The following is a 25,118-nucleotide window of genomic DNA, read 5'->3' as shown; positions in this document are numbered from 1 at the left end:
GTGGTGGTCATGCGTGCAAAAGACGACTGAAAAGGATCGAAAGAATCTACCGCAGCAGATCCGCTGGTTATAAAAATGAAGCTGGGGAAGGAGGGAAAAGAGGTGGAACTTCTGGTGAATGCGGGGGCAACATATTTAGTTTTATATAAAGCATTAGTATCAGTAGGGGAATGATTACATTGTAGTGAAGGGGGCAACTGGCCAATCTGAAATAGCGTATTTCTGCAAACCATTGAAATATATATATGGGAACAGTGCGGCATTCACAAGTTCCTATACATGCCCAACTCTCCAGAGTCACGCCTAGGGAGAGATTTACTGGAAAGATTAGAAGCAACCATTTCATTTAAAAATGGGGAGATTATTCTGGAGGATCTTGACAGCTATTGAGACCAAAGAGGAAATTAGTGAGGAAATCCTATGTCAAGTGTTTTCCGGAGTATGATCTTCCAATGTACCAGGGAAGGCGAAAAATGCACTTCCAATACAAATTAAACTTAAGGGAGGAAAACAGCCAGTCAGAATTAAACAGTACCCCTTGAGAAAGGAAGACAGAGAAGGAATTAGCCTGATAATTGATTAACATGCTTAACACCAGAGCTAACTTGGTTTACCGTTTTAGACCTGAAGGATGCCTTCTTTTGCCTCCCTCTCCATGAAGCCAGCCAGAAAATCTTTGCATTTGATTGGAAAAGCCCTAAGAGTGGGCACAAAACACAGCTCACATGGACAAGGTTGCCGCAAGGATTTAAGAACTCCCCCACCTTGTTCAGAGAACCACTTGCAAAGGACTTGGAGACCTGGGAAGCCCCATCAGGAGAAGGAAGGCTGTTGCAGTATGTAGATGACCTCCTCATAGCCACCCAGACAGAAGAAGCATATGTGGCCTGGACGGGGATTGCCCTGGGAATACTAGCACAGGACCTGGGCCCATATCGAAGGGCAGTGTCTTATTTTTTTAAGCAGCTGGATGCTGCCGCCAAGGGATGGCCAGGATTGCCAGGATTCCATTGCAGCAATGGTGCTAAATATCCAGGAAGCATGCAAGATCACCTTGGGACAGAAAATAACTGTGCTAGTGTCTCACACAGTGTCCGCAGTGCTGGAAGTGAAAGGCGGTCACTGGCTTTCCCCACAAAGGTTCCTGAAATCAGCAGAAACCAAGGGGAGCCAGTACACCATGACTGCCTGGACACCATCAAAGCTACCTACTCCAGCCATCCAGATCCGAAGGACACTCCTTGTGATGATGTGGAAATATGGGAGCAGCTATGTCATCAGCAGAAAACAACATGCTGGGTATGCAGTTACCACTTGCAAAGATGTAATAGAATCTGGACCTTTGCCAACAGATACCTCTGCACAAAAGGCTGAGGTAATTGCTCTGACCCGTGCCTTAGAAAAAGCAAAAGGCAAGATATGCATTTGGGGTTGTACATGTACATGGAGCCATCTGGAAAGAAACAGGACTGTTGAACTCGCCAGAAAATAAATAAATAAATAAATAAATAAATAAATAAATAAATAAATCCAACATGCAAAAGCAATTCAGACGCCTGAAAAGGTAGCAATTATTAAGGCACAACAGAAAGTGAGCTCAGAATTGGAGGAAGGAAATGATCTGGCAGACAGAGAGGCAAAAGAAGCAGCAGAAGGTGGGGTAGCAACTGAAGGAGCCCTGATTCCAGATGGGCAGATTCCCCTTGAAGGTAAGCCTCTATGTAACAAAAAGGATAGAAAATTAATCGAAAGTCAAAAGGGAAAATATAACCAAGAGGGATGGGCTATTACCAAAGAAGGGAAGGGGAAGCTAGTCATCCCCTCCAATTTATTGTAGTCACTGGTAAAGAAAAAATACCAGAAAACACATTGGGGAATAGCTACTTTGTATAACTATCTAATTGGAAAAATTATTGCCAGGAACTTATATGCTACCATCACTCAAATAACTTTAATGTGATCTTTGTCTCCAGACTAACCCCAAAAATGCCCCCAAACCAAAATTGGGTCAAATTGGAAAAGGCCATGGGCCTGGGCAACAGTGGCAAATTGACTTTTCTGAACTTCCAAGAAAAGGGGGGTGTCGATATTTACTGGTGTTAACAGATACCTTTTCAGGATGGCCAGAGGCTTTCCCCAGTAGGACTGCCAAAGCCCGAGAGGTAACTAAGTCTCTTGTAGAGAAAACTTTGAAACCACAGTGGGAAGGACTATACCAGGTGCTCCTTACTACCTTCACGGCAATTAAGATCAATGAACAGAGTGCCTGGATTCACCATTCTCAAGTGAAGAAAGCTCCAGAAGCCCCCCGGAAAGTAACACCGGGTGACGGTGAATTGAAACTAAAGCTCAGTCAAGCAAAATGAGGATGGGAATATTTAGTAATATATTTGCAGAAATTTAGTTAACAGAATTGTTTTATTTTTGTGGCTTATAGTTGTAATTGTGATTCAAGAATTGGACGGTGCCTCTATGATAACAGAGAATAGTGAGTGGCCTTGGTCCGAAGCCGTAACAACAGAGCACTAATGGAAAGTTAGCAGTAATGTTTTTTTGGTGAACAAATGGTGACCATTTACATACATTATCAGAATGGCAAAAATTAGGGTAAGAGTGGACACACCAAAGAACCATAGGGGACGAAATTAAAATAGGGTGCTGAATGATTAATGAAACTACCTGCGAGAAAGTAACAGGGATTTTAGTAAAACCGATTTCCAAAAGTGGCCAACAAGAAGGTTTTATCACCCCAGGTAAATTAGATTGTTGGTATCATTTTTTATCAACGCAGACTATAGTAATTAGCTGGTTTTGGACTAATAATGGCTGGACAATATGGTCACAAAAGCAAGCACACCTCGGGGCAGGACACGAAGAGACTTAACTGGAATGCTAGGAACAGGATTAGGAGTTTTAAATGAGAATTGATTCAGAAATATTAATGAATAAGCTGGCTACAGCAACAAGTGATTTGACAAAACTAAAACAGCCCCTACAATCAGCCTTATTGGCATTGGGAACTAGCCAATGGCAAGTTTCAAAGGTGTTGCTGAGATGGGAATAGGCTGAAGACCAAGACCACAAACTAATAATAGATGCACTTAGTATGGTTCAAGATAATGTATCTTTAGCCCTTAGTTGTATACAAGCACAGTTATGGATGCAGGCAACAGCTGCCTTTATCATTAGGGAAGGAAGTGAAGGCATTTTCCTGATCGAAGTCCGAAAGACTGTTTGGGACAATGCCAATCATTTTGAGAGGAAGTTCCAATCTTGGTGGACTCCAGTAAATTTTATCTATGATCCCATTGTTAATATGGCTACTGCCTTTGTGCTTACTATACGTAATGCCACTGTTTATGTTATCCACCCCATATCCACTAGGATTAAGTGGATAGAGACAGTGCTCTATCCTTCAGAGCATAGAACATGGGCACGGATGGGGAATGGGAAATGGCAGTCTGTAAATCTGAAATCATGTGTTACCCAGGAACAACAAGGATTTATTTGTGAAAGCGACACAATTGACGCTCAGGATGTATGTCTTGACACTGAGCAAGGTGTTTGCCACTTTGAAATTCATCCAAATACTAGTCAAAGACTGTGCTTGTATATATTGGTCAAGGCTGTGTGTGTTTAAGAACTGCTTGTGCTTTTGTAGAAGTAGATAAGGACAATATAACTCTCTCTAGCAAAAATTCTAACCTTTGTATTTGTAACTTTGCTATAACCATCAGGTGTGATTTTCTGTAACTGGCACCAGTGGTATCCCACCAGTTGATCAAGTCTAACAACACAATGTATTACAAGTACCTATACCTACTGGGATGCCCTCTTTGGATGGTCGCCAACTGCAACTGGGATTTTGAACACATTATGTCACCCAATTATTGTTTTATTGATATTAGTTGGTGTAAGTTTGATATTGTCTTTTTTAATGCTTGTTTGGAATTGGAACTTCAGTCAGTTTTCCACGAGTCAGCTTGGTCACGGCTCCCTGGAGGGGTGAGCGTTTTCTTGTCCCGGGACCAGAACAGTTTGTGAGCGCGAGCAGTACTGCACAGGAATGCTTTCTGATGCTTTCGTGAGGCGCAAAGGGCTGCTCGAAAAGGTAGGCAAAGGGCCATCCGCTCACGGTCCCACTGTGGAGGTTAACGAGATGGCTTTACAGAAAGTCACAGCGACACGTACATGAAACTACGCCGAGTATTTCCAGTTATTTCTACCGATCCCATCATTTGTTTTTAAAACCGACGGCGTGAATGATTTTCAGCATTAGCGTAAGCAGCCCAAAGTGCAGCTAGGAGACCGCAGTACACAGCTGCTGTAAGCAAAAGTGCTGTGCCCAGCACCAGGAACTTTCCGGCACTAATAAAGGTGTTAAGGGCGACGTGTCAGGCGTGTGCTTCGACTTCCTCTGTGTCACTACCACACACAACCTTCGAAAGGTTGGAGAGGTTTTTTATATATATATATTTATATATATATATATTTTTCGTGGTGGTGTTTGCTTACTCAGCTAGGTTTTGGGAAACCAGGTTAGTGCCGTGTCCCTCACGGGCACAAAGTGACTAATTTCTCGGTGTCTGCTGGAGGAAAGCACCTGCTCCGCCAAGGCAGCGAGCTCAGGGGGGCGGCGGCTGCTCTTGCCCTGTCCCTCTGGGGTCGCTCAGTCGTTTCGGAAGGGGAAGCGGGGCCGTCCCCCCGACCGGCTGGCTGGCTGCAGAGCCGTGCTGCAGCACCCTGCCGAGTACGGCCCCGCCGCAGCCCCGCCGCAGCCGCTGCCGCACAAAGATGCCGACGTCGGGAACCCGCCGGCCTGGAACACGGCGTGCAGGGGGCGGCTGGGCGTGGAGCGGGGCTAGCTCCCCTCGCCCTGCCCAGCCTGGGGGTCCCGCGGCAGCCCCCGGCCGCCCCCGCTGCCGTCCCGCCTGGCGCCGCTCCCCGCCGGCCCTCGATGGCTGGCAGGCGACAGCGGCCTCCGCAGGAGGGGGGCCGAGGGGACCTCGCCTACCCCTTCCATATTTAACCATTACCTAAATCCGAGGGGAAATGAGCAAACCTCCAGGCTTGGGGCTTTAGGTATTTTCAGCGCTGTTGGGCGTATTTATCCCGAAAGAGTTTTCCACAACAAGTTATTTCTAGGCTAGAGGAGGTCTCCGGTGTCCAGGCCCTGCCTTAGCCCCGATTATGCGCGGGGGGCGTCTGCCGCCAGCCGCGGGGCCGAGCGGGGCGATGCTGCCCGCAGCCGGCTCGGCTCGGCGGGGCCGGGATCGGGGCCGGGGCCGGCTCCTCCGTCCCCTGCCCTCCGCCTGTGCCTGCCTCGAGTCAATCTGTGTTTTGAATCTGTGACTTGTTCTCGTTGCGGAAGTCGAAGGGGATCCAAGAATAGTTCAGATAGATGTGTGTAATTTCTAGAGCAGAACCCCGAGAGAAATGAAACGCCCCATTCCAGTGACACTTTGATGTCACTTCAGTGGGCCCTGTGAGGTGGAATACGGTAAGACATTTTAATTTAAGGAAAAATGAGAGAGAGAGGAGAGGAGGGGGAACGGTGCTGATTTGTGAGGCTTTGGCTTTTTTTAAAAAAAGTTTTTGTTTTTTTTTTTTTTTTTTTTCAGCAGCTCCTAACGCTCAGGAAGTGGAATTTGTGGTTTAGGGGGCCGAGCTCTGAAGGAGTTGAGAGAGACTGAAAAAAAAAAAAAAAAAAAAAAAAAAAAACACCAAAAACCAACCCAACTCAAGCACCATCACTCCTTAAAGGGAGGCTAAATTTAAAGTCACCCAAACGAGCAGGCTGCGGCGCAAACCCCCACCTGTGCAGCCCGGCTCCCGTCGCCCCTCCAGATGGGTAAGCGCTCCTGATTCCCTCGCCGGGTGGCAGCGCCCCCTCTGCCCAGCTCGCCCCCGGCCCCCGGCCTCGCCTCAGCGGCTCGAGGAGGCTCATGCCTCGCGCCCCCACAGGGGCGGCCGTTGGCGGGCGCGGGTCCCGCGCGCTGCCCTCAGGCCGCCGGGAGGGCGGCGGCGGGCTCCGTCGGGCAGGTGGGCCCTGGCCTCACCTTCCCACGGGCCCCGGCCTTGGGCTCTCGGAGGGAGGAGCGCCGCGACGGGGCGGCAGCACGCGGCGGAGCGGCCCCGCCGCACCGAGCCCCCCCCTCCCCGGTCCCCCGATGGCTGCCGTTAGTGCCGGAGGGGGGGGGTGCGCGGCGTGCCGGGGCTGCTTTGATCTCTCGCCCCCCGCCCCGCTCAAGGATGAACGGCGGCGCAGGTGGGTCCGGGCAGCGCCGCTCCCACCCGCTCGCCCGGCGCCGTGCCCGGGGGCGGCGCCTCCCAGCCCTGCCCCTGTCGGGTCGCATCGTGCGGGGCAGGTGCGGGGCAGCTCCGGGGCGGGTGGGAGCGGCCCCTTCCCTTCGCTCTCGCAGCTCGAGGAGCTGAGTAAAACCCTGCGGATCCTCGGCAGGAGCCTGACGGACGCGACCTAACGCGGCTCTTTGCCGAGGCCGAAGCGCTGGCCGGTTCGGTTCGCCCCGCCGTGGCCCGCAGAAGCCGGCTGAGGCGGCCCCGCTCCCGTCCCGCCGGCTCTCGGCGAGCCCCCCCCGTCGTTTCCCACCACGCCCCCCCCGGCCCCTTCTCTGAGTGCCCGCAGCTGCGAGGCGTCGCGCCGCCGGCAACCGCGGGCCTCGGGCCCCATTCGGCTTTGTTCGTTTTCACGTTATTGCGCGCGGCGCCGGTGGCTGAATCAGTCCCTCCGACGGCGAGGAGCGCCGCAACCGTCGGGGTTGGCGGCGGTTTTGTACCAACCCTCCCGGCCCGGGTCCTGCCGGTCGCGCTGCCCGGCCCCCCGGGGGCTGCTGGGGACGGACGGGGCGGCCCGGGGAGGGCGTGCAGCCGGCGCCGCTCCCGCTTTAGCCGCTGGGACGGCCGCCGGTGCTCCCGCTGAAGCTCGGGAGCGGCCCCTTGGCGGGAGGGCCGGAGGCGGCGGCCGCAGCCACCTGCGCGCCGCCACCTGCGCGCCGCCCCCCAGCGAGCGGCGCCCCCGGCCCTGAGCGGCGGGCTCGGCGCCTCCCCGCAGGTCGCCTCCCCGCCGCCGCCCCGCGGGACGCTCGGGGGTGACGCTCGACGCCGCCACCGTGCCCGGCCGCTCGGAGACGGAGCGCTGCCGCGCCAGCACCCCACCATGCCGAGGTCCTTCCTGGTGAAGAGCAAGAAGGCGCACAGCTACCACCAGCCCCGCTCCGCCGACGAGGACTACAGCCTGCGGCTGGAGACGGTGCTGGCCCAGATCTGCGCAGGTAGAGGCTCCCTCGGCGGCACCCCGCTGCTGGCCGCCGCAGCCCCCCGCAGGGGTCGGTGCGGGCGTCTCGCCTTGCAGAGCCCGGCGGGGAGCCTCGGGGGTGGGGGGTCGCCGCGGGAGGCGGAGGGGCTCAGGGCGGGGAAGGGAGGTGGCGGCCGGCTCGCCCCGCACTGAGCAGCCCCTCGCCTCCCGTTCCCTGCAGACAGCAAGATCCCCGAGGGCGCCGGGCTGTGCCGCACCGTCCTGCCCGACCCGGAGCCGTCCCAGCGCCGCTTCTCCCCGGAGTCCCACCTTACCGAGGCTGCCGATGGCACCTCCGAGTCAGCGCCCAGCTGCGAGGGCAGCGTCTGCGACAGGGTATCCGAGTTCGAGGACTTCTGGAGGCCGCCCTCGCCCTCCGTCTCGCCAGGTAGGAGCAGGGCGAGCAGCGCTCGGCGTGGGGCTGGCTGCGTGCGGGTGCCGGTGCCGTGGGGCTGTGCCGCGGGTGGCTGGGCGCCGCCGTCGAAAAAGAGTGGAAGGGACAGATTTGCCTTTCCCGCTGCTTTTCTTGTCCTCTCTCTTTCGGGGTGCTTTTCCAGCCCGTCTCCCACTGCTAAGGGAGTCGCGGGTTACGGTCAGGCTGTACGAAAGTCCTGATACCAAAGGGCGTTGGTTTTTTTGTTGTTGTTTGTTTCTGATTAATTGGTAAAGGCAAGCCGGTTACATTTGAAAGGTCCCGGCATTTTTCTACAGGGCCCTGCTATCCTGGTGTTTAGCGGATAAATAGTTTTTAAGACAGTAAATGTTTGTACATGGCTATTTGTATACCTGTAGTAAACAGCGTTGGCTTTGTGTTCCTGCTAGACGTTTTCCCATACTCTCTTTGAGGTTTTTCTTGTCTATAAAAAGGATCTCTCCCTCTCTCTCTTTCTCTTCTCTCCTTTTTTTTCTTCTCTAAAAACACATTTGTAAAAAACAGATGAAAATAATAGCAGTCAGATTTAAACACCCCAAATCCAGGAAACTCACACTTATGGCTGCAGCGCCTGTCTCTAGCTCCCTCATCCTGCCTTTGATGTGGTTGGAGTAGTGGGAGATGCTGTCCCCAACCTGGCGTGAATACTTATCTCGTTTAAAAATAAAACGTTGACATTTTCTAACAAAAATATGTATATATAAACTCCACATTTTTATTGCTTTGGTTAAAAATTGGTGTCTGAAAAAAAAGAACAATATCTTAGCAAAGGAAAAAATGTCTCAGCTTTACAAAATGACAGCAGATGCCAGCAAACGAATACTTTGTCCTGTTTCTCCACTGATTTTCCTGTTTCATCTTTATAGCGTCCTTGCATATCGACGGCTGATTGTAATGATGGGGAGTTGCATTTTTAAAGCCCCGGCCCCTTTTAAAAGTTTTAAAGCTCTTTGAGAGGACATTCAAAATGTTCACGAGTACAGTATTGTTATAGCCAGCCGCGGGACAGTTTCAGTTTGTGCAAATGAAAAACTGGGCCAAACGCAGGAATGCAACAGTCTCTTTTTTTTTTTTTTTTTAATATTTCTTCACAAAGCATAACAGTGTGTAACTTTTATTCTAACAAATTGGTCCCACTCCTCATTCCCCAAATAATTACGATTCCTTGATAGGAAACAGATCGTTCTCACAAGATGTCTAAAAGACAGACATAAAATGGAGCAGCTATTTTCCAGGGCTGTTCTGCCTTTGCCTCCTCCTCACTGATTTCTTCCCGTGCTGTGGGATTTATTAGCTCCCTGCTCCCCATCCAGTTACCTGGGAAAGGTACCTCTGCAAAATGCATCCCCAGATTAAGATTTTTCAGAGGAGAGGCTTAGTCCTGGGACTGTCTGATCTCATTCACAGGGGACAAGGGAAGTTACAGGACTCCCAGTCCTGGCACAAAAAGCCTTCATTAATGGAACCTCGGTATGTTGAGAGAGGTGCTGTTATGTTAAGGATTGAGAGAGGTGCTGTTATGTTAAGGATTGAGAGAGGTGCTGTTATGTTAAGGATTGAGAGAGGTGCTGTTATGTTAAGGATTGAGGCAGCGGCAGCAGGATTAGATAGGCGGGCTTCCTCCCTCTGCTCCCTCCGAATCCCTGCCCTGGTGACATTCAGTCTGAAGTTAGAATTTGTGCCTAGGTCACTTCTGCAGGATGTGCTGGTGAGATTCTGGATTTTTATGATTGTGTTTGCCTGGGTGGGGCACAGTTTCTGTGCTTCCACAGGCAGGTCAGATGTGAAATGATGTTTCTAAATCATGCTTAGGGCAGGTGCAGTGAGCAGTACTGTCACCCCCTCATCCCAACAGTGAACATGGATGCAGGCTGCACTTCGATGTGCAGTGAAAGCCAGATTTCAGGTCTCTCTTTGTATGCAGTGCTGCTGATCCAAGTGGGCAGAGGCACAATACAGTACCTTTAGAGCGTTGTTGGCATTCTACATACATTGTCTCCATCAGTGCAAATCACTTTGTTATTTAACCTTGCTTTCTATGTGTGTCTGTAATCACGTTTGCATATCCAGAAAGTGCCTGATAACTCTGTGTAGCAGTATATTGGTATTGTCTGATGAGCTAATTGATGTTAGAGTCTTGGAGGGAACCTTTTACTGGGTATAATAGCATTGTCATTCCACTGTCATTGTGGTATTTTTTGGTCTATGGAGGTGGACCTTTGAATCCTTCTTTGTATGTGTATCAATCAGTTCCCAGCCGTTTCAGGTTGAGTTTGCCTTGCCTTCAAAAAAAGAACATTGATGTTTCTTCTCCCAGTGGCTGCACAGAATTGCTAGGAAGAGGAGGGAGAGTCTGTCAGTCCCTCCCTGATCACCCTGTGGAGGGCTAGATGCTGTGAAGCAGAGGAGAGGCAGACACAGCAATGTCTTTTGCCTTGCAGTGTAGCAGAGCAGGGTTTGATGCTGGATGTGGGGCTTGAGTGACTTGAGCTTGCCCTTGGGAAGTGTAGCATGAGAGGCTCCCCTGCACTTGTGCTTGCCAGGTCTCCAAAGTGTGTGAGGTGATGGAAGGAACATTGCACGCAAACTGATCTGCGGTGCAACGTTTACATGTCCAGTGCTGCCAAATACGAGGGCATCAAAAATCAGGTCAGCCTTCCCTCCCCTCTCTCTCAACAGACTGGCATAGAGATCAAGATTGTAAGTAATACCTTATGGATATTCAATTCTGGTGTTGAAATATTGAGGGTCTACGTTTTCGTGCTTTTCTTTACAGTCTGGACTAGTAGTTGATCTTAAGGGGAAAAAAATAGTTACAACAAGAACAAGCAAACAAAAGGAAAGCTGAGGGCCTGATGAAATCATGCAGTTTCAAGAGCTGGGGCTTTAAGATAGTTTTGAATCTTGTGATAAAATCGTGAGAGATGGCAACACTGAAACTGGTTGCAAAGACACAAAGATAGATGATGTGACGCTGACCACAACTTTGCAGTCAGTGCAGAACAGGAAAAATCATGCTCAGCACCATGTCAGCTAATTTGATTTCATCTCTCTGTTCAAATGTCCCAGTTGGTATATGTGCATATATTTCCAACCAAAAGACTAGTAATTTCAGTGGCAGAACTTGAGGCCGTTAACATCTGAAACTATATAAAAGAAGGAAAACAGGTCAATCAAAACACAATTTTTGCCTTATTTTCACTCCCTTCTGTAACCCTCAGTGACCATCAGCCTACCTAAATGGGTAAGCTAACACACTGTGCCTCTCTTCCCTATCCCACCCCGCGTTATCTTCATTTGCTGTTAATGCAGTGGGATCTGTCAAGCTGACAGGAATGACAAAAGTCAAGCAATTGTAAGTGTGCATGTTTTTGCTTAGGGGAAATTATTCTGGTAGCCCAATCGGGATGCCAATATCTCTGTGAAGGCATCAGTACATGAACAGTTAATTTGTTCATCTTTTCCTTGTTTCGCTAACACATTTGTCCAGTGGAAACATTTGACTCTTCCAGCGCTGCTCACTCTTGTGATGAAGAGTCAAAACAGAGCACCTCAGGCGTTAATCACCGTCTCTGGCAGACACAGCTGGGGTCTGGTACCGGTGTTCCCTGCCCAACTGTGCTTTCCTCTGCACAAGGCACCCTGAGCATTAGTGCTGTTAGACACTGATCTCAGAGGCTGTGTTCCTGCCATTGCATCAGTCTCTGCTAAAGCCCCCACCAAGTGTGATTCATCTTGTGCCTACGTCTTGGTCAGATGTTGTTGCCAAAGGTGAGGCTGTTAGAGCCAGCTGAAGCCATCTGAGCTTGTCCTGGTGGAAGATAGCTTTGATTATGGCTGATAGGAAAATCTCTTTGTCTCTTCTATTTTTAATGCAGTCTATACCAGTGATTTTCATAATGTGTTTATGAACTCAATGTTTTGTGTGGACTCAGTTTCTTTACTCAGAGGAATCTGAAACAACCATGATTTTATTTCAGATTTCTTTTTTTTTTTTTTTTTTTTTTGAAAAAGAGACATGAAATTCAAGCACCTCAGAAAGAAGCTGTATTTTGTTTCAATTATGCTGTAGTTAGTACAGTTGCAGGCAGTTGTTACATGAAGTTGAGAGACTAGATTTGGGCATTAAATTGCACAAGAAACAATTTTTAGTTCTGTTGAACAGGTAAATCTTAGCACGCTTGCTTCTTTTGGCACCTCTATAATGTCATTATTGTAATATGGGTGGGTGCGATCTACATCAGAACTTACATATTTGGACCGTCAGCTGTGATGCTCAGCCTGGGATATAATACATACACTTTTCAGAGGAGCTGCAGATAAAACCAAAGGAAGTCGAAGACCGAGTTGTTTAGTATCTCAACAGTCAGATCAGTGTCTATGCACCTGGGCACCCAAAGATGGAGGCAGACAAAACTGGTGGTTGCTTTAAATAATTTGGCTGGGGCAGCAGGTGAGGAGTTAGCACTGGAAGCAATATAAATTGCCCTCCGGGGAGGGGGGGGGGGGGTGAAAGGCCAGCTCTAATGTGCAGTACAGGGGTCTGGCTCTGCCACAAGCCTGGGTGCTGAGCCAGTTCTGCTCCACAATGGAGGCTGGACTGTGAAACGCACTAATTCCCATGCCCTTGTGTTTCCACAGCCTCGGAGCAATCTGTGTGTCCATCCCTGGATGAAGCACCCCCCTTCTCAGTACCCTTCAAACCGTATGCGTGGAGCAGCCTGGGGGGCTCTGAGCTGAGGCACCTTGTGCAAAGCTACAGGCCCTGCCCAACGCTGGAGCGAACCTCAGCCTTGGGGCTCTTCTGCGAGCGCAGCTCCGAGCCTGCCCTCTATGGTGCAGAGTGTAGCTCTTCCCTCGGACTTTATGGTGACTTCGGCTCCCCAGGCCCAGGGCTGTTTGAGCGGCCTCCAGCAGCAGCACCCGGACTCTATGCAGAGACGCAGCCTGGGCTGCAGCAGGAGAAGGGGCATGGTGGCATCAAAGTGGAGTCAGACCTCTTGTGCCGCCCATTGCTCATCAGCACTGGCTCTTACAAGTGTGTCAAGTGCAGCAAGGTAGGCACCCTTTTCTCCCACTCCGGTTTGACTCCCAGCCCCTTCTCCCTGGCTAGCCTGACCCTGTACACTCTCTCCCCTTCAGGTCTTCTCCACGCCGCATGGCCTTGAGGTACATGTGCGCCGCTCACACAGTGGCACAAGGCCCTTTGCCTGTAACATGTGTGGCAAGACCTTTGGCCATGCAGTCAGCCTGGAGCAGCACAAGGCCGTGCACTCGCAGGTGAGAGCGGGGCGGGCAGCCAGGATGCAAGTTGGAGGGCCAAGGCCAGCTGCTTGCTTCAGCACTGGGCAGGCCACGAAGGCAATCACAGGGCAGTAGGTGGGTGTTGAAGCTGAGGAGAGGAAGAAAGCATGGTAGGGCTGCAGCAGAGAGTTGTGGGTGAAGAGTATGGTGGCAGGCAGAGTAAAGGGTGGGCAGCTAGGGAGCAAAAGAAGAGTAGGAACAAATCAACAAATTAAAGAGCACAGACTTTGTTTCCATTCCCCTGACTTCATATGTCTGTAATAAGCAAAGGTCTCTTTTTTTTGCACTCCAGAAGTAAAAGATAATAAATAATAAATTTTTGCTCTCTGAGCTGTAAACTGTAACGAGGGTGTGTACTTTTTTAACAGTTAAAGCAAATCACCATGCTTTCTTTTGACACAGCTCTCCTCATTCTTTCTCTTCCCCGTCCCCCACATAAGTGAATCTTCCTTTGTTTGCAGTCATTGTGTCTGTGCAGGGAACATTTGAGCGACCAGTCAGGTATAGAGCACAGACTTCACCTGTCTCGACACCCTCTGAGTCACACACCAAAAGAATATGGTAGTTAATTTTGGTAGGAGGATTTGTAACATTTTCCACCTGCTGATACTGTGCCATATTTCCCCTTCACCCACCCACTTAACCTGGCAAATCTTCCTTCCTCAGATTGGGTTTAGGAGGATAGAGTTACAGCAGTGTTTGTTTGCTAACTGTCTTATTTACAGTTGCATGAGTGTGCAACAGCAGAGCACACAATGAAGGGAAATATCTCATCACCCATTAAATAAGGTTGAAAAGAGCAGTACTGCATATTAAGTCCATGGAGGGGAGAACATTTTAGGGAGAATGCATAAAAAGCCAAATATAATAAGGTGACTGTATGAAAGCATATCAGGAAGAGGGAAATAAAGGGTGGGAGGAAAAGATGGTGGAAGAAAGTGATAGAAATGTGTGCGTGAGAGAGAAAAAGACAGCAGTCTTAATGCATTTAGTTTGATTTGTTAAAGTAGTAAGCTAGAAAGCTCTTTTCCCCAGGTGCTCTGGGTACCTTTCACTTGAATTATAATGGAAATAGAAATATGCAGTTAGTTGTTATGCTTGTAGCAGAAATCAGCCTGCCATGGAGATTTCCCAGGAGAGCCACGCAGACCTTGGCACCCACTCTCACGTGTAGAGTGGAGAGGTGGCCTTGGAACAGATCTGCTGCTGTTGGTCTTCCCAGCAGCGTGATCGTGTCTCAGGCCCACGTTGAAATGTGCTGGCGGACTCTGTCCAGCCGGGGCTGCTCCCACCTGGCCATTCCTGCCAGCAGGAAGAACTATTCAATTCAATTTTTGTGAAAAGTGGTGCAGAGCACTGGGAGAGGATACACTTAATAGTTTTTACCGTGTGGTGCTGTGATGCCAGGTCTAGCATCTCCTCAGGCCAGTCCTGTTCTCTGGAGAAGTGGAAGTGCTTGCTAAGGCAGGAGGGGCAACACTGATGTGCTGCTGGCCAGTTTGTTTTGTTGGGATCTCTGGCATAGTGTAACGTGGACATGTTTGGGTTCCTCTTTCTGCAGGAACGCAGCTTTGATTGTAAGATCTGTGGCAAGAGTTTTAAGAGATCTTCTACGTTGTCCACCCACCTGCTTATCCACTCAGACACACGGCCCTATCCCTGCCAGTATTGCGGGAAGAGGTTCCACCAGAAATCTGATATGAAGAAACACACCTTCATTCACACAGGTAAGCCCTGCAGGTGCTGCTGTTCAGCCCCAGCTGTAGGTGCAGGTCTCTGAGGAGGTCTCTCTGCAGCAGCCTGTTCCTCCTTAGCTGGGACAGCACATGCTTCTCGCCACCCTGCTGCGGTTCACACTATCTGAGTTCTACTTGTGCAAATGAGGGTGATTTGAATGTGGTTTCATGAACAGCAGCTGCAAAATAACCAAAATCCTCACAATCCAATCAGTGTTCCCTTAATAGGATCCACCAATGTTTATTCAAAGCGCTTTTGTGTAAGATGATTTGTAGAGTATTATATTCATGTGGCCTTGATTTACAGCTGAGGTCCCTGGAAAATGATAAGGGAATTTGCAGCATCCCTTTTTACAGGATCTACCAATTTATAATAGGAACAAGAGGAGTCTCCTCCTCTAGGTCAAACACTAAACTGGCAGTCCCGGGATCCAACTCTTAGACTAAATATTTGTTCAGAGATTGGTTGTCTGCACTTCCACCCGGACTTTCTGAGAAACGGCTGCAGTCTGATACAGAATGCAAGGAGAGGTGCAGAGTTCTCAAGTTTCACTGTTAGTAATAAACATGGAAACTAATAAAGTGCAGGTGAATCATCAAAGGAAATTGTTTTAAAAATAATGTTCAGTGAGAAGGCAGGTTTATCAGAGTTCTTTAAAAGTAAATCTTGCCTTTCAGACCCACACTGATCACTTGAAGTCGAGGGAAATGAATGATATGTGAGATACAGAAACATTTGTAGGCATAAAATAGTAGCTGTACTGGCCTAACCCAAAGTTTAGATGACCAAAATCCTGTTTCCTGAGAGTGGAGTATCAGCAGATATCAAGGGTGAAGTATAAAAATGACAAATATGTAGAAAGATGGCATTATATATAGTACTGCCTGCTTGTGTTTTTTCTAGATCACAAGTAGTGAAAAATAATACTACTTAAAAAGATTCTCTCCCAGGTGTCTGCTGGATGAAAATGAACTGATTGTGAAGAAAAGCAAAAAGTATTTCCATAGTAACTTTTTCAAATGATGCTTGATTAAGTGGAATTTCAGCCAAATTCTGAATTGGCCAAAAATGTTATTTGTATTATTATTCTGAGATCAGAAACTGTCCCTGGGCTTTCAAATTGATGACATAAAACCAGCTCCTTAATAGAATCAGAAATCGCTTTAATATGCAACATACACTTGTGAACTGAGCCTCCAGCACGTTTTACATGGTTTTATTTTTCTAAGAATCTGATTTTCAAATGTACAAAGAGTGCTAGTTGCTCCAGTTAGTGAGCTCTGCAGGTGCAAAGTCACTCTGAAAATCAGGCTTGGTTTTGTGGTTGGGGTTCCCTTTTATCCGTTATTTGATAATAAACACTATGAAAACACATTGAGATCCTGCTCACCTGGAGGCCAGTGGAGTTGTTCTACAGACCCCTCTGTGGGAGTAGTTCAGAGGATGAATTCATTCTCATTACCATTGTTTGCCTGCAGGAGAACTTCAGGGCTTGCTGAAGGTGACTGCTAGCATTTCAGGCTGGGAACCAGAGAGAGAGAGAGAAGAGCAGATTTTTGGGTGAACCTTGTCCTTCAGGGTTCTCTCAACAGCCCTTGTATTCCCCTGGGGACAGGTCCCATCTCATTGGTTTGGCTTAACAGCTTCCATCTATTCCACTTGCATCCATGTCGATGCTATAATAATTGATACCAGGTAGTCATCATGAGCTGGGGTCTTTCCAGGGATTCCTGATGTTTCTAGGCCGCAAAGCCAGTTTAACGTAGAGGCTGTGCAGCTAAATATGAACGTGTTCACAAGTTGTGGTGTCCTGGAAGCGCTCTGTGCTTTTAGCAGTTGCTAGGACTATACTGGGGCAATGCAGGTGCAGCCAGGTCCAGGCTTGCTCGGCTGCAGTGCAGGCCCAGCTAATGCTTTGGGGCTCACAATTGATTTTAGAAGGAATGACTTTTTTTGGTAATCACACAGGAATTGCTTTGATTAGCTCTAAGGCCCAGAGTGCATTTCCTGTTTGCTCTGACCCTGTGTAAGCAGCATGTTGCCTCTTTCACACCCTCTCTCTACTGCCTTCTGCTTGCAGGTGAGAAACCTCACAAGTGTCAGGTGTGTGGAAAAGCCTTTAGTCAGAGCTCCAACCTCATCACCCACAGTCGGAAGCACACAGGCTTCAAGCCCTTTGGCTGTGATCTGTGTGGCAAAGGCTTCCAAAGAAAGGTGGATTTACGGAGACACCGGGAGACACAGCATGGTCTGAAATGAGTCCTGCAATAACGGAAAGCACCTACAACACTATGAGAACAGTCTCCTTCGGCTTCCCCGCTGGACCTGAGCCTTGTCTGTAGCACAAACCCTGGCATTACCTTTCTGACCAGGAGCTTGGAGACAAAAGAAGACAGGGACATGGCACTGGCAGCTCAACCTGCATGACTGAGAGTGGAAATCAAAGGCTGAGGTTTCTCTCTCTTCCCCTCTCTTTTTCTGAAATAACACTGGAAAATAAGCCTTTAGATATGAAGCCTGATACTCCAAAGACGGATAAGCTACCAAACATCTGTAAGCTGGAAAGTATTTCTCCCGTGGCCAAGATGAAAATCCTGATGTTTTCAACAGCTTGAATTACCTTGCAGGGAAACATGGGTATAACAGTGGTTACACGGTAATCACAGAGCAGTCAGTAAATGGCATAGGGAGTGCTTGCCTTGGTTGAGTTTCAGTGCTGAATGGCTTCACTCTTGGTTTCCTGTCAGGAAAGCCTGGAGGATCTGAACTGAAGTGTGCAGTTTGACATCTGGTTGTTTTTTAAACTAAGGCACTAGCTTGGGCCTGATCCTGCTCTTAGTTATTCTGGTGTAAATCTGGAGTTGCACTGATGGTTAGGAGGAGGCCCTTTTTATTCCTCCCAAAGCTGTCTCTGTGCCTAAGCAAGGCCTGGCTGTATGAGCGTGTGTTTGAGGTATGGGGGTTACGTCTTGCTACATCCACTGGGGAAAAAGAAGTTTGTGAAAGACAACTGGAAAAACCAAAGCACAGGGTTATGCCTTATAACTAGAAACCCAGCCAGCAACTGATCCTAAGAGAGCAGGAGCATAGGTGAGGCACAGACTTTCTGTCCAGAGCAATTGTTGGCAATTGTTGGTTTCTTGCTTGTTATAAATAACTGGAAAATAGCTACTCAATAGCATCATTTGTATATTTGTGTTGTTGTTGTTGTTTTTAGTTTTTAAAGGGAAACTCACCTGAGGTGGGCAGGAATCATTATAAAAGTATAATTGACTGAATTTGCCTTAAATGACCCTGCATGTACCTCAGTTAAAAATGCTGTTTTTACTTTATTGACAGGTTTGTAAATGTCTTTATTTAGGTTTTATGGAGTGTCTTCTGTTTATTAGTACATATTTATTGGAACAATGTTTTAAATTAATAAAGTATTGAGGATCATCCAGAGTGATTTTTTTATGTAATGTGTGCCTTTAACACGTTTGGGAATGTCGGCCATTATAATGCTAAACCACTTCTGGTGATGGTCAGAGATGGTATTCAAGGAGGGAATGCAGTGATTCAAGGAGGGAATGCTCTGGTGATTGAAGAACACCAGCGTCCTATTTATGTGTCCAGCTCCCACTGATTTCAGTTAAATACTTAACACTTGAAGACTGGAGTGTGCTATGCTTAAGACTATCACCATGAAAAGGTTTAGAGGGGGAACAGCAAGCACTTTTAAGTGTCCGCATTTGAAACGCAGACTGCCAGAATTCCCTGCTCAGCCCAGGAGGAACTTGAATGTCCTCCTCTAAGTTAGAATGGCTGTGCCAGGAGTTTGCAGGGACCCCTGAACATCAGGTGCATCATTTACACTGAAGCTTGTGTGGGCTTACAGAAAGGCCTTTTGCCTGCCTGCCACATCAGCAGGGCTTGCTCCAGCTGTCAGCTGCAGCCTGTACAAAGCAGAAGCAGGAGGAAGACGGAGGAGTCTTGTGTCCTTCTCCCAGCAGAGCGCAGCGTGGCAGCCTGAGCTTTTAAGTGTGCACATAACCTTGGGCACCCACATGAACACAGGCTCTGTTTCTTGCTTTGTTTATACCTTTATTCTGGATAAAAATGTGTTACACATGGGTAGGACTGCAGGCTGACGAGTGCCTGATGCAGTGGGTTACAGGGTTAGCGTTGCTTGCTTTCTCCCTCTTTAACACTAAGAATATTTAATTCAGTCATACAAGAATGGGGAGCATCTCGAACAGCAGTGAGCAGGAACGCCTTGCCACGGCCTTAGTGGCAGCCAGGTGCCTGAGACCGCTCCTGTGAGGGGCCTTGGCGTTTCCTGAGGTTCAGGCCCGGCCTCCCCCACAGGGCCGCCCCTCGCCAACGTAGCGGACACCGTGAGGGGCTGTGGTGCAGGCTCCGCCGGAGCTGCCAGGTGCTCTCGGCACCGCATTAGGCCCATTATGTTGGGTTAATTAACACAGGAGATCGGTGTAGGAGACTAAGCGGCTGCCTAGAAAGGCCTGGTGGTGCCTCAGGCCCAGCGCATGCTGCAGGAGGATCTGTGGAGCAGCTCAATTGGTGGTACAAGTAGTCTTGGGGCTGCCCCGAGGAATGTTTTATATTTAATTTTATGGGAAAGCTGCTACTGTGGAAGGAGGGAGTGCTGGTCCTGTGGTGCCAGGCACAGGGCAATGCCCCAGCCTCTGCCCTCAGGACCATGTTTTCCAGCCTGGGCCCTACCTGCAGGCAGGTGTAAATCCAGCAGGCCTGAGGAGTCTCAGTTGCCAGCATTTACCCTTAAAAATATGATACTAAGGTGTCCTTGGTCCCCAGAGGTGTCTCATTTTCAAATGGGGCAGCTTGTGGTGTTTGAGCCTAGTGCAAATGTGTAGGTTGGTCTATCAGGGAAGCAGGGCATGGTGTTGCTGACATGGCCAGCATGCCCGGGTTGTCTTTCAAGGAGAGAAATCTCAGAGGGTATTTTTAATGGTTTAAGCATATCTTCCTTTGGACAGTCTTGCAACTTAGTGGTGAACCTCAGGCCCCAGCACTGAGCCGTGTGCCTCAGGCCCAAACCTGAGACGCATTGGTGTGCCTGTGGTGCGGCACAGGGCTGAGGCGGCTGCTGAGGGGGGTGAAAGGCAGCGGGCCTGGGCTGCAGCCGCGGCTGAAGGTGGGCTCTGGGAAACGAACGGGCGTGGAAAAACCATATATCTGGGGAGAATCAGAACAGGCTACTGAGAGGCTGCAGTGCAAGTCTGAAGATTGGAAATATCTCTGTGTTATTACTGCGTGCCATTAAAAATACATTATGCATATTACATGACTCATTATTCATGAAGCAGGTTCCATACCTTTTGTCTGCCAGAGTAACAGTAGAAAGGGTAAGGAGAGACACTGGAGCACACCTTTGTTTCTTTCTGTAAATTTTTAATAACACCTCTAGCTAACCAGTTGGTGAAGCTCAGTTCCTGCATAAAAGTAGAAAGGCAGAGCTATCTACAGGGCGACTAAGCCTTTCAGAAGCTAATTTGAGCTTGTGTTCATCCATGCCAATGATGATTAAATTACCTATCAAGTGTGCAGAGCTATCAGGATTCAGGGCATTGAAAAACAAGGTGAATTTATCTGATTGATTTAAAAGACATGGGTGGAACAAGTGAGTTAAAATAGTCTATACCTTATAGATATTATAAAAGTACTTCTGGCAAGCTAATGAACTTGTTACTAATCCTCCAGAAATTGTTTTGCCTGCCCAGAAAATAAGTTTATCAGTTGGAATCAAAGTGCTTTATCCAAATCAGTTAGCAGGCTGAATTAATTCATGAGGCAGGAACAAAGCAACTTATTAGGTTCCATCCTTATAGTGAGCAGAGATGTTCAAAATTAAAATATGCAAGCATCATCTGTACTTTCTATACACAGTTTCCAAAAGCAGGTAGTAACACTCAGATTGGGTATTGCAACAGAAGGGAGAGACCAGCTCTTCTGGGTCTTGCACCTTCCTCAAGCAAAACTTCTGTTGCAGTTGATGATAGGGAGAGGAAGAAGAGGTTTCTAGAATAAGCTCAGGGTGAAGGATTGCGAGACTCGTGCAACTGTATTTGCAAGCTGTGCTGCTGTTGCATGCTGGTTCTCAGTTCTCTGCATTTTTTTTTTCCTTGAGAGAAAAAACAAGCAGTTATGTCAAATTCATCTCCAGCATAATCCCAGTTCACATCAGGAGTGGATTTTGCTGTTATTTATGATTCGTGTCTTACTCTAAACTTAATAGCGAAGCACTTTGAGGGAATTCTGGTTTAGAAAAGCACTGATGTATGCCTGTAAGTCGATGAAGTGCTTCTCTAGCAGGGACCTTGCTTACGAGATGCCTGCTTGGAGTAAAAGTTCCAGAGATTTTTCCAGCTGAAACCTAGATCTTAGGATGTGGCTTTGCACTAGACTGGCTCGCTGGCTTGTTTGCATCTGCAGTGGAGGTGACTTGTGAGAACACCAAGGGCAACTTTTTTTATAAATTGTCAGTAGGATAATGGCTATTTCCAGTGCTTTCCGCTCTGCGTAATAAAGCAGTCAAAATGGATTTAAGGCATATACACGTTTATAATGCATTATAAAGCATTTAAAGTGATGGAAACAGATTTGAAAATGTATTTATGCATCTAAATCTGCAGTCACATCTGAATATGCATTGGATATGGGTATCTAGTCATGGCATTGACCGTCCATTTAGTTGGGGGGGGGAGGGGGAGTGGAGAAAGATTTTTTTAAAAAAGTAACAGAAAATATATCGAGTCTTTATCACCACAATTTGTAATATATACAATATATGGACTATACATAGAGGGAAAATATAAATCTGGAATAAAATGCTTCATACATTATAAAAATGCTGGCCACACCTTGTTAGCATAATATTGCCCAACAGATTAAACAGGAGCATGATAAATCCCTCATGTAAGATGAAAGCAAATCACTTTTGTGTGCTTGTTCCAAAGAATATGCTTCTTCTCATACCTGGATTTCATTTTTTGTAGTGAAACTTACTCTATACAATGTTTTTTTACATAAAACAATGCTGAATAAGAAAAAAATAGAAAATAATCTGATGGCTAGTGAAAGGATTGTTTTCCTTCTCTTAAACACCATCCCGCCAACTTCCTGACCTGTGCAAGCTCCCAGGTAGCTGGATGCCACCGCACCCGGGGTGCACCCACACCCTCTTTAGCCCCGCTGGCCGAGGCACTGGCAGCAGTCGTTGCGGCACGGCCGGGGGGCTCCTGGCCCCTGGCTCCTCCTGCCAGCCCCCTCCTCAGCAGGCGGTCTGGGGGTTGCTGGTTAGCAGAGAGCGCTGGCAGGAGGGCAGCACCATGTGCATTTAGGGTGGCCGATATGTTCCACTGGTTACTGTAATGGAGCCACCTGGCAGTGAAGAGAAAATAAAATCTTCGGAGGTGATGGACGCTTCAGTATGATGTATCTGCTTATGATTTACACTTTTTTTTTTTTTTTTTTTCCCCTATGAATAATGTATTCCCAAACATTGCTGATAGACTCAGCAGACGAGTTCAAAGAGCAAAAAGAGGTATTGGTGCAAGAAACAGGAAGCTGAACTCCTGGGGTTGTTGGAGAGTACACGCATCTGACAAGAGGGCTGCCAAAATACATGTTTTCAGTGTTTCATATCGGAAATGTTAAGTATTGCAGTGAAGAGCCACAACAAATTAGTTGTATTTCATCAAGTGATTAGCTAGAACATATTAGATGTTCACTTAGCCTAAACTGCTTGCAGTAGCTGGTTCTAGTTAACCCTGATTTAAGCCAAGGGACCTGAAGTTATCTGCTGAACTGGCTAAATTCTCAGCTTCACAAACTGTCAGCTCTGCCTGTGCTTTTGCCTTCCCCTCTCTGAAACATGGCAACATGGAGATATGTGCAGGAGCACCACCAGCTCCTTTTCCAGAAAGGAAAAGGGAATAGGTGAGAATTGCTCACAATCCGCTTTACACAGTGGTTCCAGCTTTGAGCTGCCATGTTAGCAGTTGGTACGTATATCCCACATGTTGCACACTCGGCAGTTCGGAGCTCAGACCTGCTGGAACAGGATGCTCCTGCGGGCAGGGAATAGCAGCAGGGGTGAGTCGTGTTGCTGGCCTCATGCTCCAGGTGTGAGGAGCTGGGTTTTCTGTGTGCTCATGAAAGGCTTTGCACTGCAGGGGCCTGACCTTTTCTGTGCTCTGCCATGTCTGTGTTCAATTGATCTTGGAATTGTGTTTTCAGTAGTTTAAATTATCATTAATTGAGACGTCTCCTCCTGCGTGATTTTTATTTTTTTCCCCTGAGTTACTTTCCTTGAGAATTTATGTACCCCAGGAGCCACCCAGTCCCACTCGCTGCCTGTTCTTCAAGCTGGGCCCAGCTCCGGTACGCTCCCTGATGCTGTTTCCTACGGGGGTTTGGCAATCTCTGGACTGATTTTTGTGGCCAGTTGAGGCAGTGAGGCCGTTTGCCACCTCTCCCTGATCCCAGGCAGGGGAGGCAATGTTCCCGCCTGTGCTTCCTTCCCGGTTTCCCCAGCCAAGGTTGCATCACCGACCCTTGCAGGGGATGGAAAAGAACGGTTGCATTTATGGGAGGAAGGGGTTTATGCAAGTGCAGTGAGCTCCGTCCGCTGTATTTGTCACTGAGCTCTGAATACCTTGGCCTGAAACCTCCCATGCAGCTCCGAGTGGGACTCAGAGGGGCATGGGGCGGCACGTGCTTGCCGAAGTGTGAAGTGCCTTGCTGCTGGGCATCAAGCAGCTGCGCATGGGGACATGCTCGATTCTAGCTTCTCTCTTTTGAGAATGCTGTGGTTTGGTTTTAACTGTGGCTCTTTCCACTTGCCATTTGGATATCCGTTTTGTTCCTCTGCGTGTTCAGTTGCTGAAATCTCACATTTGAGCAATTTTTTGTGGCTCTGCGCAGGATGGAGAAGGCTGCTGCAGCCTTCGTGCTGATGCTCAGGCAAGTTGAATGGCCTCGTTCTCTTTGCTGGTGCTTTAGGTCTCAGCAGTGGCTGGAGACTCAAGGAGCTCTCTGCAAAATGCAGACATAAGGAGATGTGGTTATCCACCCAGAAAGTTTGTTGGGTCCTAGGGATGCTGTACAGTGAAGAGAGACACAAAAGCATGACAGCGCTGGTGGGCTGGCTGCTGGCACAGTCCCTCTGAAGCAGGGCAGGCGCTGCCATTGCTCAGCGTGGCTGGACACACAGCACGACTCGCAGTGTGGGCGTCTGTCGTGGCAGACTCCTGCAGCCTCGCTGCCCCTCTGAGAGGTGGGAGCTGGGTGAGGCCCCCTGTGCTGTGCGATGGGTCCGTGCTGGTGTGAGGGCGGGTGGCTGTGTCCCGGGTGCTCCTGTCCCTGTCAGTTCAGTCCCTTTGCCCCAGAGGGTGTTCCTGTGCTGGCTGCAAGTGAAGGGTGCTGGCTGAAACCGAAAGAGCGGGCTGAAGGCTGAGAGAGGGAGCTAAGGCACCCCTTTGGTGTGACGCTAGCGTCCAGGGGACGTGGCATGATCTCCGCTGGCATTGACACCGCAGCTGCCCCAGACATGCTTCTGGGAGGTTTCTTGTTAAAAGCGTAAGGAAGTGTTTTGTCAGCTCCAACAAGTGTGAAAGGGGCCTACCTCCTGGCCCAGCAGCAATAAAGGGCCTTTCAAAGACCCTGGGTATAGTTAGCTCAGTACAGAGCAGCCTTCCTATGACTGAGAATCTGACTTAACAGCTTCATTTGTTGCCCTGAGGACTGAAATTCACTTCTGTAAAGCAAAAAACAAGCTAAGAATGACCCTTTATGTAAAGGCCAGTCAGGGCTTGGGGATGGGGAGAAGGCCAAAAAGCCGTGGCCACACGAGATCATGTTTGGCTCCCACATCCTTGGCGTGAGGAGACCCGCAAGGACTCTGGGGCGGGAATCTGTGTTTGTCTGCAGCCCTATAGACCCGAAAGAGACATTTCAAGGGGAGTAATTGCGCATCTCGCTAACTGTAGCGCTTGGTTTTGTGTTGTAACAGGGATTGACAAAGAGGTGGAGGAAACTCCACAAGAGTAGTTGAGAGGAGGCACGTGCGCATGCGTGTGTGTGTCTGTGTGTGGTAGCCTGAAGGCTCAGGCTAGGCTGCATGAAGTGGTGCTGGAGGGATTTGATTCCTCCTCGGGAAGGTCTCAGGTGCTTTGGAAGGGAAATATGACCCGGACATGGCTGGGAGCTGCAGTACTCAAAGGCAGGCCTCCAGCAGTGAGCCTGTAGCACAAGGGAATATTTTCAAGGCAACGTATAGCCAAAGTGTGAGTCTCTTTTTTCAGTGCT

At 48.7% G+C, this 25,118-nt stretch overlaps 1 protein-coding gene across 1 annotated transcript; it reads left to right on the top strand.

The window, feature by feature from the left end:
- Window positions 1-4,940: 4,940 nt before the first annotated feature.
- Window positions 4,941-18,229, top strand: GFI1 (growth factor independent 1 transcriptional repressor). The gene is made up of 7 exons (XM_035332832.1): window positions 4,941-5,851; window positions 7,073-7,292; window positions 7,497-7,703; window positions 12,390-12,805; window positions 12,891-13,028; window positions 14,614-14,779; window positions 16,870-18,229. Exons 2-7 carry the CDS (start codon window positions 7,178-7,180, stop codon window positions 17,046-17,048), a joined length of 1,221 nt encoding a protein of 406 aa, XP_035188723.1. The 5' UTR covers window positions 4,941-5,851; window positions 7,073-7,177; the 3' UTR covers window positions 17,049-18,229.
- Window positions 18,230-25,118: the final 6,889 nt, after the last annotated feature.

This window comes from Oxyura jamaicensis, chromosome 8 (genome assembly GCF_011077185.1).
Source record: "Oxyura jamaicensis isolate SHBP4307 breed ruddy duck chromosome 8, BPBGC_Ojam_1.0, whole genome shotgun sequence".
Lineage (NCBI taxonomy): Eukaryota > Metazoa > Chordata > Aves > Anseriformes > Anatidae > Oxyura > Oxyura jamaicensis.
Note: the sequence above shows the minus strand (reverse complement) of the source record. Positions and strands in the feature narration are given on the sequence as shown.